The 19621-nt window shown below is 47.8% G+C and overlaps 1 protein-coding gene across 1 annotated transcript in view; it reads left to right on the top strand.

The window, feature by feature from the left end:
- NSG2 (neuronal vesicle trafficking associated 2) overlaps positions 1–11677 on the top strand; it is a 63043-nt gene extending 51366 nt beyond the window's left edge. Inside the window, exons 4-5 of the mRNA XM_017535104.1 lie at positions 6562–6672; positions 9813–11677. Of these exons, the coding sequence (XP_017390593.1) occupies positions 6562–6672; positions 9813–10004 (303 nt within the window). The 3' untranslated portion in view covers positions 10005–11677. The remainder of the gene's footprint in view (positions 1–6561; positions 6673–9812) is intronic.
- The last annotated feature ends 7944 nt before the right edge of the window (positions 11678–19621 follow it).

The following is a 19621-nucleotide window of genomic DNA, read 5'->3' on the forward strand; positions in this document are numbered from 1 at the left end:
GTGTGTCTCTGTGTGTGTGTGTCTGTGTGTGTGTGTGTGTGTGTGCCTCTGTGTGTATGACTGTATGTGTGTGTCTGTCTGCCTGTCTCTCTCTTGTCCTAATTCAACTCAACACTGCAGTTCAGGAAATGTTTCTGGTCCCCACTTCGTATGAGCCACTGTGCCGGGCACAGAGAAAAGGGTGCCACTCACTTGGTGCCTGAGGCCTTCCGAGCAGAAGGTGGCTGGGAGGCATGAGGGGTGATGGGGACGCAGTGCTCCGATAAAGGAGGAGCTGAAGCAGGCTCCATCTACAGAGTGGAGACAGATTGGGGGTTCAGGGCTGGAGCTGAATGCCAAGGAGATGTTCTCCTTGCTGAGGAAGGGTACACGGGTGCTGCAGGTCTGGAGAAGCAACTGCAGGAGCTCTCAGGGGCTGGAGGGGACAGTAAGCCAGTGGGGAGAGGCACATGAGGCTGGAGAGTGGCTGAGGGGGGCCAGGGCTGCCTCTGTGGGGAATTCTTCTCTTGGGCAGGACAAGGGTGATATTGGCCTCCAAAGCCCTACAGGGCTGGCCCCTGCCGTCCTTCCAGCCTCATCTCAGCGCTCTCTCCTCCTTGTCCCCTCTGTCACAGCCAGACTGCTCCTTCCAGGCCCTCTGGAACCTCGAGCTCCTCTTCCTTGTAAGGTCTCTGGGAAGCTTGGAATGCTGCAGTGCTCTGGCCCGGGGCTGCCTGGAGCCCAGTCCCCTCTCGCTTTCAGGACCATCCCATCAAAGGCTCCCTCGTGTGCTCTGTTCAGACCACACTCAGTGCTTGGTTTGTGATTGTTTGGTGATTTGCTCATTGAATGTCTGACTCTCTCCCTTCTGTGAGCTCCTTGAGGCAATGACTGTGCACAGCATCCGGCTCGCAGTAGGTCCTTTAATAGGCTTGCACTGAGTGGATGATGAGTGGCTGAGTGAGTGGATGAGGGGAGACGGGAACAGAGGGGGTTCTGTGGTGTGGAAACCCTCCAGTCTAGCGCTGGAGAACTAGCGAGCTGTCTATTGCGAGGCTCAGGTTGTTAAATTCAAGAGGTGAAACCAAGGGCTTTAGAACGTCCCTGAGGATGGAGGTTATATAAACCGAGTCAATAAATATTGATGTGGAGTCCGGCTTTCATGTTCAGAGGTGCTTTGTGGGGAAGTGGGAGTTTCTCTCCCCGGTCCTCTTAGGTTGGCCCTGCACAGTGGAGCTTTATTGCAGGGATCAGGCACATGGGGCCTCTGAATTTCACCAATCCACCAGAAACGGGGAGACCAGGTTCAGCAGGCTGCCTTGCAGAACTGAAACCTGCCTGTAGGAAATCTCATCCTGGAACTAAACCAGGACTCTCCAGCTCCTGCCCCACCCCAGCAACCATTGCAACTCTGATCCAGAATCCAGAAAGCTTGCATGTGGAACTCGCCCTCCTGACCTGGCCCTTCCTCCTCTTGTCTCACGGTGCTGTGCTCACCTCCGATGCCATCTTAGGCCATTGACTCCACCCCACTGCCCCGTCTGACCTCAGCACCTGGGGCATGCTGTACTATATCAGCCTTCCCACTGGCCTCCTTGCCTTCAGCCTTCCCCCCTGCAAACCTGCCTCCTGTTGCCCCAGAGACATCCCTCTGAAACATAATTCTGACCCTGTTGCTTCCCTGCTTAGAGCCGTCACTGACTCCCTGTTGTCCTTGAGATCAAGTCCAAGTGTAATGTGTTCTCCACCCCTTGCCCAGGCCCCTAGGCTTCCCCATCACTTACACCCCTTGGGCCAGCCATGCCAAGGCCTGTGATACCTCCAAAACAGCCTGTGTGCTCTCCATGTTCTGTCCATGGCTGATGCCATTTCCTCTACTCAGAGCCTTCTTCCCCCCCAATCCTAATGTACTTCCATGATGTCACTTCTGATGTCACATCCTCCAGGAGGACGTCCATGATGCCCCCACCCCCAGGCTGGTTAAGTCCAGAAGCCCCCTGTGCTGATTGTCTCAGTCACGGTGTTGCCTCTGTTTTGCAAGTGTCTGCATCCATCAGTCCATCTCTCCCTCCCCCTGTAGACTGTGAGGCCTCAAGAGAGAGCCTGTGCCTGACTGCCCACAATGTACTGTCTAACCTCCGCAGACTCGGGGAATGATTGGCCTTCAGTTGCACAACTTACCAAAATTCAGGACAGGGAGGCAAACTCTCCTTCAGCTAGAACAGCCTCCATTCAGCCTAATGCTGGGGTCATGGAACAGGTGATGCAGCCTGGTGGAAGTTGACCCTGCTTGGGCCGAATCCCACGGGCTGGGCTGCACCTGTGGCAACCAGTCATCATTAGACCCCTGACTCTGACAGTCACGGAGGACACCTGGCAAGTGTCAGCACACAGTACTGCTCGCATGTGGGGACCACCTGCCTGGACCACACCCCCAGAGATTCTGGTGTAATTGGTTTGAGGTGGGGCTAGAGCACCAGGATCATTTGAAACATTTGAATCCCAGGGGCTTCTAACATGTGCAGCTTCTTGAGAGCCACTCACAGGTAGTCCTCCTGGAGCAGTGGGTCTCTTCCTGGTTGCACATTGTAATTACCTGGGGAGTCTTGTCTTGGACCCATGGAATTAGAATCCATGAGGGTGGTGGAAACCTAGGTATCAGCATTTCCTAGCTCCTCAACTGTTTCTAATGTGAAGCAGGGTTTGAAACCACTACCTAAAAGGGACCTCCCTCCCTCCCTTTTCTTTTTCCAAAAACACTTGCTGGAGGCCTGCTCTGTGTTCATGCTCTCTAGCCTTGGTGGCGCTTCGCTTCGGTGAGTCAGCCCCTGCAGTTCCTATTTGGGATTTCTTTTCTTTTCCTTTTTTGGGGGGGACAGACTCTCACTCTGTTGCCCAGGCTTCAGTGCAGTGGTGCGATCTCAGCTCACTGCAATCTCCACCTCCTGGGTTCTCCTGTCTCAGTCTCCAGAGTAGCTGGGACTACAGGAGCGCCACCATGCCTGGCTAATTTTTGTATTTTTAGTAGAGACGGGGTTTCACCATGTTGGCCAAGATGTTCTCCATCTCCTGACCTTATGATCCGCCTGCCTTGGCCTCCCAATGTGCTGGGATTACAGGCGTGAGCCACCGTGTCCGGCTGGGATTTCTTACCTCAGGGGATGTTAGCAGTGGAAGAGCCCACCCTGTAAAGGGAACCTGTCCCACAGGCAGGCTTGCTGGGTCCTGCACCAACTCCCAGCAGCCCTTTACTAACCTGCTGCTGACCAGCGGCTACATCCAGCCCTGTCTGGGCACGTCCATACCTGTGTTGGGACATCTTGCCCAGCTCCTGAGTCTTCCAAGAGGCCTGGGACTCTGCCTAGGCAAGGGTTGGGGTTTGCACATGGTCATTCTGATGGGAGGCTTTCTAGGGGCTCCCTCAGACCCTGCATCAGGCTAGAGGCAATGGCAGGCTGGGGCTGAGGCTCTGAATTCCCTCCTGCCCATGCACGAGCTCTGCAGCTGCACTGTAGTCATGGATGAGCCTTCGACTAGGTGTCCCCATCTCTCATAGGCAGCTCTCTTAGCTGGGCCCAGGTGCGCTCAGGGAAGGGATGGCAGCAGGATTTTAATGTCCCTTTAACAGAGAGAGTCACCACTCAGGAAATTGGCTCTCTGCCCCCAGTGCAGAGCTGCAGGTGCCAGGCTGCTCCCTGAACTCTGGGAATTTGTTTTAAGAAACTAACATAAACCTCACATAACATAAACTTAATGACTTTAAAGTGTACAGTTCAGTGGCATTTAGTGCATTCATAATGTTGTGCAACCATCACCTCTGTCCAGTTTCAAAACATGTTCATCACCCCAAAAGGAAACCCAATGCCCCTTCTCAGTCATTCCCCACTGCCCCAGACTCCCTAGTCCTAGTGGCCTCCAGTTTCTGTGCCTTTCCCTGTTCTGGGTATCGCATCAGATGGAATCACATGACATGTGGCCATTGGCGTCTGGGTTCTTTGGCTCAGCATCATATTTGGAAGGGCTGTTTGCATCTGCAGCTGGTCCTTCACTCCCTTTCATGGCTGAATAACATTCCACTGCATGGACAGACAACAATTTGTTTATTTATTCATTAGTGGATGGAAATTTGGGCTGTTTCTACCTTTTGGCTATTGGGAAATCTGGGAATTTTAAATTACTTTATCTCTCTACCCCAAACACATGTCGATCACATGTTCCTAGGTTCTCAGCATTGGTGAGCAGTGGTCTTGGGTGGCCCCCTTTCCTGTACTATTCAGATAGAATGTTCCTAGGGTGCCTATGTGTCTTCAGGGTATCTCTTACTTTAAGTCCAGCTTCTGTTGATTTCTCCACCTCGGCTCCGCCTCTTGCCTGGGTGATATTGGACGGATCTCTGCATCATCTCTCCCCATACTGTTCTCACTCCAATCCAGGGCAGGAGGCTGATGAGCATGCAACAGGCTTCAACTGCTGGCTCCGGGTAATGGAGAGAATGGACATCACACTGTGTCAACAGTAGCTTAAAACTGAATGTTACACGATATTGTCCTAAAAATTCATACATACACTCATGAGGAATTGCTCAAGGACAGTGTCTGCCCATGGGATTTGGACAGAATCCTCCCCATATCCATCTTCCTCTTTTCCTTTTCAAATTCTTCCCATCCGGTATTTAAAACTGCCAACAAGCAACTCCAGAGTTTTGAAGCAATATAGACTCCTGTCCTTATAAACATGCCCTGGGGTGGGAAAGAGATGGCATGGGCACTCCCAAAGTTAATTTTATTCTTTTTCTGAATCAAAAAGAACCTTTCCTCCATGAGAAGAATCCTACCATATTTATAGGCCAACTGACTGAAAGGGTCATCAGCTTTAAAAAATAACACACACAGAAGTTCTGCTTGTAATATTAGATACCTCAGTATCACGGGAGCTTCCCTGCCCCCTTGTACATAGGTGGTGGGACAGAGTCAGTGCAAGCCTAGAGGTGCCTCTGAAGTTAGCCAGCTACTGCTTTCAGATGAATCCTGATGGTGACCCCACTTTGTTTGGGTTGTATTCTTTTTTTTAATTTGCTTTCAGGTAGTGGATAAGAACTGGGTTTATGCTCTGAATGAGCTGGAGACCACTGCATACTTTCAAGCAGAAGAGGGCCATGCTTTTATTTATTTATTTATTTATCGAGATGAAGTCTCACTTTGTCACCCAAGCTGGAGTGCAGTGGCATGATCTCAGCTCACTGCAGCCTCCACCTCCTGGGTTCAAGCAATTATTCTATCTTAGCCTTTTGAGTAGCTGGGATTATAAGTGCCCGCCACCATCTTCGGCTATTTTTGTTTTATGGTTTTTTTTTTTTTTTGGTATTTTTAGTAGAGATGGGGTTTAACTGTGTTGGCCAGGCTGGTCATTTACTCCTGACCTCAAGTGATCTGTCCTCCTCAGCCTCCCAAATTGCTGGGATTACAGGCATGAGCCACTCCACCTGGCCCCTGCTTTGTTTTCGATTTTTACAAAGCTCTGTTTGGTTACTGAGTGCCAAATATATCCTAGAGGACAAGAAAGTCGTCACTAGTTAGAAGCCTGTTAGATGGTACAGGTGAGAGATGATGATGGCTTGCACCCAAGTTGGAAATTATTGAGGTGGTAGGAAGTGGTCAGATTATGGGTGTATTTGAAGGCAGAAATGATGGTTCCTTCTGGTAGACTGGATGTGGTGTGTAAGAAAAAGGGAATCAAGGATGCCTGAGCTGTTTGGCCTGAGTGACTGTAAACGTTAAGTTGACATTTTCTGAGATGAAGAATGCAGGCAGAGCAGGTTTGGGTTGGGAGGAGAGTGGGAATTTGGTTTGGGAACGTGTTGAAGGTGTGTATTAGATGTCCAGGCAGGGGGAAAGAAGCAGTTGGTGTCTGAGGTTGGAATGCACCAGTGGTGGGGGAAAGGGGGATGGAAAGCAGGAAGCACTGGAAGTGACGGCTTAATGATCAGCCCCCCACAGCCCACATAGTTAGCAGGAAAAGTAAAATAAGGGGAAAATCACATTTGAAATCAGAAAGGAGTGGCCAAGCGCAGTGGCTCATGACTGTAATCCCAGCACTTTGGGAGGCCAAGGTGGGCAGATAACCTGAGGTCAGGAGTTCAAGACCAGCCTGACCAACATGATGAAACCCTGTCTCTACTAAAAAATGCAGAAATTAGCCGGGTGTGGTGGCAGGCACCTGTAATTTCAGCTACTCGGAAGTCTGAAGCAGGGAGAAGCGCTTGAACCTGGGAGGCGGAGGTTGCAGTGAGCTGAGATCACGCCACTGCATTCCAGTCTGGGTGACAGAGCAAGACTCCATCTCAAAAAAGAAAAAAAAAAGAAAAAAGGAGCTTCAGAGATTATCCTGAAGAAGGGGGAAACTGAGGCCCAAACAGCACAGGTGATTTGCCTAAGACTGCAAGTTAGCAACAAAGCCAAAACAGAGCCAGTTCCTTGGGACTGCCCCCATTTCTAGCACACCATGCTACCTGCCAGTTCCAGGTTCTGAAGGCTGCATGCAGGGACTAAAGGTGAGCAAAGTCTCAATTTTGTGTTCCTGCAGGTCACCATCCTTGTCAGCCTGGCCCTAGCTTTCCTTGCCTGCATCGTGTTCCTGGTGGTTTACAAAGCCTTCACCTATGACCACAGCTGCCCAGAGGGATTTGTCTATAAGGTAAGAGGTGGTTGGGTAGCCCCAGGTCACTGTCAAGTTCAGTTAGAGGGTTGATCAATGTCTTCTTTTCACTGGTGTTTAAATTCTGGTTATGACAACCTCCCTAATGACTATTTAAAATGTAATATGTGTTTGGCAAGGAGTTTCCAAGTTTTCATGACGGACTGGCTCCAGTATGCAGTAGAATGCCTCCCCCAGGCTGGTGCTTTCCAGGGTCAGGAGGTGGTTCAGCTTCGACGGCACATCAGCAGTGAGGAAGCTCACTACCTCTTGACATGGACTGTTCCATCTTGGGAAACCTCGGCTTGACACGGGTCTTCCTGGCTCGACAGCTGTTTGCTTACCCTTGCAGTGAAGGCCCTCCAGAGCTGTGAAGGCAGGGCTGGTGCTTCTGAGGTTCTTTGAAGCTCTGTCTCCAAGTCTCACAGCTGGGCCTTCCCTTTGACCCATGATCTGATTAAACTCCCTCTCTTCAAGAACAAAACCGACTGCATGACCTCTGGGAGTGTCCTTGCCCCTCTGAACCTCATTTTCTCACCTGCAAAATGGGGGTTGATAATGCCTGCTCCCAGGATTTTTGGGAGGCCTTAAAGAGAGCATTTAGGTAAAATCCGTTAACAAAGGGCCTATTAGATAATGAGCTCCCAACAAATGTTAGTTCCAATAAAGACAGAGTCTGTTTCAGAGCTAACAGGGCTGATAACTATTGATATTTATAATTACCGTTTGTATCTCTAACACATCAGACCATTTCCTAGACGTTGCCTTAAACATTATCTCAGTTGGGCTGCACAACCACTCTGAGAAATAGTTTCTTTGGCTCCCATTTCACATATGAGGAATTACACACAGAGAGTGTTTAGTTAAAAGGGTTTTCCAAGACATGGCAATGATGATGTTTCTATGTGGGGATATCAAATGGGAATTGTGCCAACCTGAAAATATGTGTCCTTCAGTTCTGCACTTCCCACACTGCACTCCAATCTGACCGCCTCTAGCTGGCTGACTCACCTGTCCCCTGGTTGCCTCTCTGGGTCATTGCGCACAGCCAATCGTATCTATTTCCTCCATTTTATTCTTGCACCTGTTTTCTCTTATATCAAAAGTCTTGGCTGCTAACAACGTTGTTGTAATGATGCATTTGCATTATCCTACAGCATATATAGAACTGTCACAAAATAGCACCGATATTGCTACTACTAAGAGGTAATGAACCTGGAGCCTACCAAACGAACTTGGAGGTTTCTCTGCAGCTCTGTGTGTCCTTAGAATACACGCCACTGAGAGTGTAATCTGACTTCCTAGACTTTCACGGAGGGGGTTTGGATCTGACTTCCTGGATTACACTCCAAGTGGTCAGCAGCTGGGGCTCTGGAAGACGCCAAACAATGGGAACAGTTGAATAAACTGTGACATATCCACACAGTGGGCTTCACTGCAACTGGGAAAATAAGTAAGGAAGGCCTGTAGCCACGGACAGAGAACGCTCTCTAAGATAGTAAAGGTGAATGACGGAGGGAAGTTCCTGCCTGTGTGTGGGAAAATGGGAGGTGAAAGCTCTTTGCTTACTGAAAGAAATTCAGGAAGTATAAATTTTAAAATTTAATAAAAATGATTCCTCGGGAGGGAGGGAGGGAACAGAGTGGAGAGCTAGGGATGGACACAAGCCTTCTCTGGATCTATCTTCCTAAATATTTGTCCTTAAAATATGTAAATGTTTGACATATTTACGAATAAATAAATGAGAAAAAAGAAGAGGTTCATTGTTTAAAGAACTTAGCTCTGTATCAAGTTAAGGACATAAACGTGCAAAGAAAATAAATCTTTCTTTCTTTCTTTTTTTTTTTTTTTTTGGGGACGGAGTTTCGCTCTTGTTACCCAGGCTGGAGTGCAATGGCGCGATCTCAGCTCACCGCAACCTCCGCCTCCCGGGTTCAGGCAATTCTCCTGCCCCAGCCTCCTGAGTCGCTGGGATTACAGGCATGCACCACCATGCCCAGCTAATTTTTTGTATTTTTAGTAGAGACGGGGTTTCACCATTTTGACCAGGATGGTCTTGATCTCTTGACCTCGTGATCCACCCGCCTCGGCCTCCCAAAGTGCTGGGATTACAGGCTTGAGCCACCGCGCCCGGCCAGAAAATAAATCTTTCAATTGGCTGTAGATGACAGCATGTGGACCTCATACCTTCAATGAAGTGTATTCTAAGGACACACAGAGCTGCAGAGAAACCTCCAAGTTCGTACAGTAGTCCCCAGGTTCATTACTTCTTAGTAGTAATATTGGTGCTATTTTGTGACTGTTCTATATGTGTCGTGGGATAATGCAAATATATCATTACATTAACGTTGTTACGAACCATGACTTTTGATATAAGAGAAAAGAGAGGCAAGTATAAAATGGAGGAAATAGGCCTGGTGTGGTGGCCTATGCCTGTAATCCCAGCACTTTGGGAGGCTGAGGCAGGCGGCTCACCTGAGGTCTGGAGTTCAAGACCAGCTGACCAACATGGTGAAACTCCATCTCTCTAAAAAAAATCTGGGCAGCGTATTGAGATCCTGTCTCTAAAAAAAAAACAAAAAATATAGCAGGGCATGGTAGCACATGCCTGTAATCCCAGCTACTTGGGAAGCGAGGTAGGAGAATTGCTTGAACCTAGAAGGCAGAGGTTGCAGTGAGCCAAGATTGTGCCATTGAACTCCAGTCTGGGCAAAAAGAGCAAAACTCCATCTCAATAAATAAATAAATAAATAAATAAATAAAGGAGGAAATAAACAGTTATTGGCTATGAGCAATGGCCCAAAGAGGCAATCAGGGGACAGGTGAATCAGCCAGCTAGAGGGAGGTCTGTGGGGGTCCCTGAAGCATCCACTACAGTCTGACAGTCTGCAGAGAAGGCTGGCTTGAATCAGTGTCAATATCAGGTTCAGGTCATCTGGCTTCTTCTAAGTGGAGCTTTGGTGTTTGTGCTGGTGCTGGTTTTCGGAAGGCTGCTACATGCCAGGCCCAGGTCAGGAGCTGTCACCTGCCCTGTGTCTGAGAGCTGGATGCCTCTGTGCCCCAGTCAGGGTGACTGTGTTGCTGGGCAGGTTGGGAGCAGTTTGTTGAACGACCCCTGACTCTGTCTCTTTCTTCCCCAGCACAAACGCTGTATCCCAGCCTCCCTGGATGCTTACTACTCCTCCCAGGACCCCAACTCCAGAAGCCGCTTCTACACAGTCATCAGCCACTACAGCGTGGCCAAGCAGAGCACTGCCCGGGCCATCGGGCCGTGGCTGTCAGCAGCTGCTGTCATCCATGAGCCCAAGCCGCCCAAGACCCAGGGCCACTAGAGGCCTGCCCCAGCCAGAATGGGGGGGGGCGGGGTGGAGAGGAGGACCCCCATTGGCTAAGCCAAGCTCCAGTTACAAGACAACACTGTACTCCTGGGATATGGGGGCGGGGGCGGGGCAGGGCAGGGTGGGGGGAGGAATGCACCAAAAACATGGTGTGTACTGGAGTTGTCTGAACCGATATTTCTTTTCGTTCCTTGGTATTGTTGATTCGTCCCCAAGTCAGGCTCATGTACAAAGGCATGTTTCGTGTTGATTGTTCCCATGTAAGATATTTTTAAAGCCACTGCTTATTCTTTGTTAGGAAAATGTAACAGCAGAAAAGGAAAGAAACAAAGAACATGAACAAAAAGCGTTAAACTGGCTCCATCGGAAGACTTTAAAGGGCAGTGAAGAGCACAGACTCCGTGGGCTTCTTAGATAAGAAAATGTAGTTTCAGTGGGGGCTCCAAAGGTGCAGAATATGTGAGTGACACAGACCAGGACTATTTGGTTAGCCTGTGGTCTGCAGGGTAGGAACACGGGAAATTAGGAATGGCCGAGCTGGAGAGAAGTGATTTTGGCATTTCCAAGCCCAGCATGCACACAATCCATAGTGAAATGTACCAGCCACTGGTACATTTTGCAAGATGAGCACAAACTTTCTGGGCCTCTATACTAGGACCTGGGCAGGTCCATATGGCTGGGCTCACCCGGAGACGGTGGGCTCTGCATCAGCAAACGCTGAGGAGTGGGCAGATTTTCTTTGTCTTTTTCTTGCATTTTCTAGGTCCACACCTGGATACTGCCCATGATGATGAGACAGCAGTGGGTGGAGAGGGAGGGAGGGAAGGTGCAGCCCCAAGAAGGAAGGCACAGGACGGGCATGTGACACTAGGCCATAAGCGATAAGCACAGGCACCCGACTTTTAAGTTTTTGTTTGTTTGTTGTTTCCCAAAGTGCTGATAACAATAGCAACTCCAGCAGGATTCCAACCAGGAGCCTGAAGTGACGTCCAGGAAGAGATCTGAAGATTGGGGCCACCACAACGCCAAATCATTTCTAAAGGAAGCTGAAAAATGGGACTGTCTTTTGCCTTCTTCATCGTGTTAAAAGGGGACATTTGTCCAAACCTTCCAACCAAGTTCTAGAAGCTCCTGACGAGGAGGCAGCATCCAGCTTTGACCAGGCCTCCCAGTGTCCTGGAACCATATCAGGCATTCCGCTGCCTCTCACAAATGTTTCAGGAAGCCCAGTTCTGCAGGGTGTCAGCTCCAGGACCCACAGGTCCAGAACCAGCTGGGAGAATTGGTTATTTGAGAAGTGGTACTGCTTTCTCACGAGTCTCTGACAGGCCAGGTAAAGGGTATTTTTTTGTGGCTTGCTATGTTGCTGAAATCATCTTATGCAACAGCTGGGTAATAAGACTAGCATAGCTCAAACTATCCTGCCAAACGCTCTCATCTGATTTTTCCTCCCTTCTCCCCCAACCTCCCATCACCCTGAGTCACCTGTAAATTCATTTGTCATCCAAAGCAGAATAACAAATTTTCCCTAGCCAAACTGCTGAGCGCTTTATAATTTCGTGGTGTATTTTTGTCAGTAGGTAGCAGAGGCTGAAGTATTTTTTGGTGTAATTCTTGAAATTTTCTGACAGGAAACAAATAAAGATAGATGTGTCTGAGAGTCTTGACCTTCCTTTGCAACGTTCTTTATCTCCTGCTCAGTGACACTGATGGAGAAGATGCTGGCGGCAGGGGTCCCAGAGAGCAGGGTGAGCCCTACAGTGTGCTGTTGGGCTGGGGCTAGAATTGGGCTGTAGGGGAACTTCCATCCTCAGGCATCTGGGGTCTGAGATGGTGCTCAGGTCCTAAGGAAGGACAAGAGGTGCACTTGGCTGCTTGTCTGGCAGCTCAACGTCCTTCATGTGGTAGATGCCTGCTGGGCACTTTCTAGGGCCAAGCTCTGCTGGGCATGGGGAAGACAGCAGTGGGTGACATAGAATCATGGCCCTGAAGTCTGGCAATGGAGTTGGATGTGAAAATAAAGGTGTGATGATGCCATTGACTTAATGCAACTGGTGGTTACCCACAAGTGAGGAGGAAGTGTTGAAAACCCCTTTTTAAATTAGCTCATTTAGGGCTCAGCCTGACCTTGGCCGGTAGTGGTCATTGACCCCATTAGACAGATGAAGAGATGGAGGCTCAGAGGGTAAAAAGAGACTGTACAAGGGCTGTCGCAGAGTAGTGTGGGGGGGTCCAAACCCAGGCTTGTGGGACTCCTTTGAACCCCCAGACTCCTTCTGTTCCATGTTAGACCCCAAGCAACACTTTCATGGTTCTAGTTAATTTTCCAGAAAGTCGAGTTGCAGCTATCATAAGAGTGAATGAGCTAATTCTCAGCCAGAACTCAGTATCAACGGTGACTGTGAAGAAGAGACAACACTTAAACGCCCTGTGCTCCATGCCAAGTATTAAATGCCTGTGTGTCTTCGTTCATAAGCCCTCCTCCCAGTTCTGCGAAGTAGGTGCTCCCACCTTCAGCACCACTGCCACCTGCTTCGTCATCATCATCCCCATTTGGAGATGAAGAACTGGAGGAACAGAGAGGCGAAGCAGCTTGCTTGAGGTCATGCAGTCAGTAAGCAGCAGAGCTGTGATCGAAGCCCACACCTTTTGGTACCAGGGTCTTCAGCACTGTGCCATACCGCGGTGACCACACATCTCCGCATCTTGCTTTGTAGGCTGTCGTTTGTGCTCACACATCTTCTCTAACGTGGGTGGCAGGCCGTCTGAGGAAGAGACTAGGATTGACTTTGGGCAGAGTTGGAAGCTGAGGCTCCCAACTCTGGGTTGCTGTGTTAGGGGTTGGGGCTGAACATGCATGGTGGATGGGAGAAAGAAGGGAAACGACACGGAACCTCCTGGCTGGGGCTGCACAGGCTGCTGAGCACAGGGCCTCAGACAAACCTACCCCTCCCATACAGCCTGGAGTTTCCAGCCTGGCTTTAGGAGATGGTGAGTGGGAAAAGCACAGGGATCGGAGCTGGCATCTCACCCACAAAACCTGGCTGATCCGCATAGCTAGCACAGAAACACCCAACATTGCTTTCAATTACACAGAATCAGCTAAAGGCTTAATGAACACATGTAAAACACTCTGTCATAAGTGGATTTGCCACTCCAGTGCCTCAAAAAGTAAGGAAGCTATCACTTATCAGGAATGAACAGGCTATGGGTATACGAGTAGAAACGAGGGAGAATGGGAGGGCCAGAAGAGAGGGGCAGATATTTCTGTTTTAGGAGTGATTCTGGGGCCAAGTGCTATCCTTAGTGCAATAAAGGAGGATACCTAACTCTTCCCCTGAATGTATCCAAGGAGTGCGGCATCAGTTAGAAGAGTTTAACCAAACTTGGTTTGGTCAGGGAAACCTCTGAATTTTGCACGATGGGGTTCTACAGAGCCCTGCTGGTTAATGGAGGGTCTGGGGAGCCAGGCAATGATCCTAAAGACAGCACCTCTGTTTGTAGATCAAGCTCTATTTGTGTTTTTTGCATGCTTTTTAATCTTCTCACCAACATTGGGAACCTCCCTAGAAAGCCCCCAAGATAAGACAGGACGAAGGCTATACAGAAAGGGTGACTGGGCTGGGCCCGCCTTTGGCAAGAAGTTCTGAGGCAGGTCGGAGGGCATGTCTGTGTGGGTGTCAGCCTGGGTTCTGGAAGGACCTGGCCCTGGAACTGGGCCTTGAAAGACGGGTTGCACTATGACAGGAAGAATTCGGGAGGGTGGAGGAAAGACACCACAGAGACCTCCCAGGTCATGGGAACAGCACTGTAAAGATTTGGAGGAGGGAAAGCCCAGGGCTTCTGCTCACAAGGCTGCTGGGGTGTCTCCCCCAAGCCAGTGCCAGAGGCAAAGATTCAACTCTCTGCCCCTGGGCTCAAAGTCCAGGCTGGGGGAGAGGGGGAGCGAGATGAAAGAGCAGTCCACAGCTGCATGTTGGGGAGAAGCAGTGATGGTGCCCAGGGTAATCCCAGCGGTCGAACGGATCAGAATGGTATTTAGGGAGATACACATTTTTTTTTCTGGAGACTTGAAAGACCACCTGTCAGAGCTGCTATCGGTCAATTTATCTTCCCTCAACTCCTGCAATGTGTTCTAATCCAAATGGGGAGTCATGTGGAAGAAGATGAAATCGATCCCCAGTAATTTTTCCAGGAGGCACACAATACCGTCTCTTTAAAAAACAGCACTCCTGAAGAGTGGAGAGGAAAGGACTGGTTTCCACAGCAACGTCAATGCTGTTTCCCATAGATCAGACTCAGGCTAGCACAGCAGGATGTTTCTCTGAGTCTGCCCTTTTGTCAGAAAAGACCTGTTTCTAGAAACACAGATCTAGAATTCCATTAGTCAAAGTTGACCTCAAAGATGGCCACGCTCCTCTCTGGACACTCCTCATTCCTCTGTCTCCTTGCTGTCTCCTCTCTTTTTCTGTCTCTGCCTCACTGTTTCCTTCTAAGGGAATGGTGTCTAGAGGCTGTGGACTGAGCTTATGTAATTTATTTTTCAATTCCAGGCCCTTGGTGAGCTGCTTGCTGGGTTTGGGCCAGGTGTGGGGGGGTGGCCGGTGGCACGGGGACAGGGAGGTCCCAGGAGGAGAGCGGGCAGCCCTGGGACCCAGCGTGATTCCTCCTCTGCCAGTTCCCTTCCTCTCTTCACACTGCAGCTTCCTTATTTTAAAATGGGGATAAGAACTGTCTCTACCTCATTTTGTGAGAATTCTATGACATAGTGTTTAAAGATTTACTTACAGCAGGAACAACTTGTAGCTACTGTGGATCAATCTCTCTGCTTCAGTTTCCTTATTTGTAAATTGAAATTACTTGTAAATGTAGCCCCTACCAATAGAATTGCTATGGGTTAAAATAAGGTCATGGGCTTGACGTAGCTATAAAAGAGAAATTGATTACCTCCTGTCCACACTCAGGAAGCTTCCAGGCCCCTGTCCCTTTCCTCCCAGGGTGGCCTCATGTCATCTACTGCATGTTCCCCAACACAAAGCCACAGGCTGCCCCATTTTCTTCCTGTCTACTCACAGTTTTTAATTGCTACATTTAGTTACACAAATACATCATCTTTAAAATTTTTTCATTTTGTTTTACGTTCCGGGATACATGTGCGAGATGTGCAGATTTGTTTAATAGGTAAACGTGTGTCATGGTGATTTGCTGCACCTATCAACCCATCACTTAGGTGTTAATCCCAGCATACATTAGCTATTTGTCTTGATGCTCTCCCTCCCCCTGCCCCACCCCCAACAGGCCCCAGTGTGTGTTGCTTCCCTCCCTGTGTCCTCTGGTTTTCGTTGTGCAGCTCCCACTTATAAGTAAGAACCTACAGTGTTTGGTTTTCTGTAGCTGTGTTAGTTTGCTGGGGATAATGGCTTCCAGCTCCATCCATGTCCCTGTAGAGGACATGGTCTTGTTCCTTTTTATGGCTGCATAGTATTCCCTGGTGTTTTTGCATCACATTCTCTTTATGCAATCTATTACTGATGGGCACAAATATGTCATTTTTAAAGATTAAAAATAAAGTGTTGCTATGAGGGATACATGAGATCTCTGTCATACTTTCCAAAACCATTTTGATTAAATTCTTTACCTGCATTCAAAAACAAGCAACCCCCCTCCCACCAAGATTACAGACTTTATTCAAATCTCACCAGTCTTTCCACTAAAATCCTTTCTCTGTTTCAGGATCTGATCCAAGCCCCTGAATTACATTTGGTTGTCTCCTCAGTCCTTTCAGGTTTGCGACAATTCCTGCCTTATCTAGTCTTTCACCACCTTGACACTTTGGATGTGCTGATCAGGTACCTTTCAGCTTATCTCTCAAATTCGCCTGACGTTCTTCCACGATCACACTGAAGATAGGGGTTTTGGAGGAAGAATCGCACACAGGCAATGGCCCTTCTTAGAGCATCATATCAGGGGTATGTGCTATTGATATGTCTTACTACCAGCAAAGTTAACCTTGACCCCTTGGTTTAGGCGGTATTTGCCAGGTTTCTCTATTACAAGTTACATATTTTTTTCTTTGTAATTAGTAAAAATTTGAGAGAAGTTCCTTAAGGACAGTGCAAATATTGTTTCTTCTTTCACACATTAATTTTAGTGTTCATCAGTGGATCTTATCTGCGGCAATTGCTATTATAGTGTTCTAATAGTAACTTTATATTTCCCCCATTTCTTATACGTCTATTAACTGGAATTCCCTTATAAGGAAGAGTTGTCACATCTCCACATTTATTCAATCATTTATTTATATGAGTGTAGACTCATAAATTATTTATTCTTTGGATTATAATCCAATACAATATTTATTTTGTTACTCAAATTGTTTCTGATTTTGTCACTGAGTGCTCTTTCAGGTTAGCTCATGCTTCTTTTTGACACATCTCTTTTTCGTTTTTTAACAGTTACTAATTTTCTGACACCACAAGATATTCCAGGCTCATCTTGTGTTTTCCCCCTTTCAGTCCTGGAATCTATTGTGTCCCCAAGGAGCGCCGGTTCCTTTGACGGAGGAATGACATTTAGAAACCCAGTTCTGGATGTGAGCTGTGCTCACTGCTGTGGGGTCTCATTGCTTCCATGCTTTCTTAGTATACTGAGCTAGGAAGTTATGGATGTATACTAGCCTGTGTATACAATCTGTCTGTCTGTCTGTCTATCCGAATCACACAAACATGAGTGTTTTAATCCTCTTACTCCAAGGCAAAACCTTAGGATTTTTTTTTCTAGGATTCCCTCTTTACTTGCTTATGATTTCTTTCTCTGACAGTGGGAAATAATGTCTCTATTATTTACATTATATTTACTGGTTCATTCATCTCTAGTGTACATGTGAAGTCACTTCAGATACATGGTTTGTCTTTTTGTTTTGTTTTGCATTTAGAATTTCTAACATTGCTAGAGACACTTTCTGAGTCACTAACATTGTGTTTGAGAGTATAGCATCTTCATTTGTGTTTAATTGTAAGGACTCATATAAAGCCACTTCATGTTTTCTGAAGGCTAACATTTTTGGAGAGGGCAGTGTGTTGTATTATTTATTTATTTATTTATTTTGAGATGGAGTTTCACTCTTGTTGCCCAGGCTAGAGTGCAATGGTGTGATCTCAGCTCAATGCAATCTCCACCTCCCAGGTTCAAGGGATTCTCCTGCCTATGCCCCACAAGTAGCTGGGATTAGCATGCGCCACCACGCCCTGCTAATCTTGTATTTTTAGTAGAGACAGGGTTTCTCCATGTTGGTCAAGCTGGTCTGGAACTTCCAGCCTCAGGTGATCTGCCCACCTTGCCCTCCCAAAGTGCTGGGATTACAGGTGTGAGCCACCACGCCCGGCCGTGTTGTATTATATTTCAACTGAGTTTCCCAAGGCCTCACCACTTAGAGTAACAATGAGGTCTTATGAACAACAATACCTTAAACCTTATAGATAACTACTGCCATCAGCTCATGCAGGATCCTGACCCCCTTGTAAAGACCTCACTCATCAGCCCAATCTTCCAGCCCACTCTTCCAGGGACTGTCACATGTGCTCTGGCAGGTGTTTACCTGCTGGACTTGGCTGTTCCTCTGAGCCCCATGGATGCCCCAGATGTTCTCAGATTCTGATGGACAGCTCCACAGATGCCCTGGAGTTCTTGCAGTTTCCAGCTGCCTAGGGACCCAGTGGAGCAAGTGAGGAAGACATTCTTATTTTATGTAGTTTATTTTGTTTTAGAGACAGGGTCCTGTTCTGTCACCCAGGCTGGGATGCAGCAGCATGATTATAGTTCATTCATTGCAGCCTTGAGCTCCTAGGCTCAGGAGATCCTTCCACCTTGGCTCTTGGAGGTATTTTTCTTTTGAACTTCATTCCATTATCAGGGGTCCACTGCAGGACTGCTTTTGCCTCCAGCATCCAACAGAGTTTTAACCAAAATGATTCTTTGTTCTTTCTGTTTTACCCACAGCACCCCTACCTTTGCCCTACTCCACGTGGGACGCATGCACGACTCGACGGGGGCTGCACTGAAGACAAATCTGAGTAACCGTCATGCTTGACACACACTATACCTGTTCCTGTCTTCACCATGGCAGGCTCTGCAAATCAGTCACATCACTCTTTTCCACTGAGCCCTGTTGCAGCCAAGTAATCGTTCCCTGCACAGCTCTTTGTGCTCTCTCTGGTACTCATTTTGATGCTGATAGTGACAGAAATTTCACTGTGAACGGGGTCATGATTTGTTATCAGGAAGATCATAACTAGTGGAGATTCTCTTTCTTGGCCCCTCTTGCATCAAGCTTGATGACATACTAGGAATCACCACTTGCATGTGAGTGGAAGTGATGTATGCCACTTCTGGGATGTCATTTTTAAGCAAGTGGTAGGTGCTTCTCTATTCTCTCTTTTACACCAACCCCTCCCACTCTGTAATATCTGGAAGCTGAGGCCTCTCAGGCCTTAGGATATAATGGCGCTTCAGGCTAGAAGGAGCCTGGATCCCTGAATCTCTGTGTGGAGGAGAGCCACATGGAACTGCCCACATTGGGCTGCTGCCTGAGGAAAAAGTAAGTTTTACAGTGTTGTTAGTGAAATTTTGGGGTTTATTTGTTACAGTGGAATTACCCTGACCAATACACAAATGAAACCCATTTTCTCTCTGGACAGCATCCCTGGGATTATAACTATGGCTGGGCTCATGATGCTCAACCTGGCTCTCCCCAGAAAGCGTCTTGGCCTCCCAGCTTTCTCATCCATCAAACACGTTCCAGTTCATACTTCAGGACTCAGGCCAGGAATCACTTTTTCCATGAAGTCGTCCCTGATCTCAAACTAGGTCGGATCCTCCACTGTAGTTTCCCTGAATCCTGTTTATCCCTCTGTTGCATAATTACTACAACCTATTTTTTTCATCCACTTCTTTATCTGTGAATTCCTAGATGGATGTTTGAATCAATAGATGAAAAAATAATCTCTATGCCAATAACTCCAAAACGTCTATCTCTAGCTCTGATCTTTCTGTTGAGATTCATACCCATACACACCTCTTCCTGCTGGCTATTTCTAATTGAATATCCTCAGGCACTTCAGACTCAACATGTACCCCAAAACCTTTGTCATATTTCCCTCAAATTTGCTTAATTTCCTGTGTTTCTTAAATTGTATGATGACTTCACTAACCACTTGGATTTCCAGAGAGGAAACCTGAGTGTCATTATTATTTCATTGAATAGATTGAAGAAATTGAGGCTCAGAGAGGTTACACGCTGGGAGTAGTGAACTGATATGCAGCCCAGTGCTGGGTACATGCCCCTGTACCCTGGCGTAGAGCCCCTTTGTGTCCCTCCTGCCCTCCTCCAGCCTCCTTGCAGCCCTCTCCCAGTCTCAGTCTCCTGCAGGACTACAGCATCACTGACATCTCCACTGGCTGGCTTTCCCTCCCTGCTGCTTAAATAAACACATCTGATTAGGAGGATGTGCCTTCCTATGTTGGTAATTTATTCCCTTCTATGCAAATTGTCCAACTAATTAAAAAGGAAAAAAAACAACACAATTTAGACCAGTGAGCTCTTGAAAAAGATA

This window comes from Cebus imitator, unplaced genomic scaffold (genome assembly GCF_001604975.1).
Source record: "Cebus imitator isolate Cc_AM_T3 unplaced genomic scaffold, Cebus_imitator-1.0 Scaffold91, whole genome shotgun sequence".
Taxonomy (NCBI): Eukaryota; Metazoa; Chordata; class Mammalia; order Primates; family Cebidae; genus Cebus; species Cebus imitator.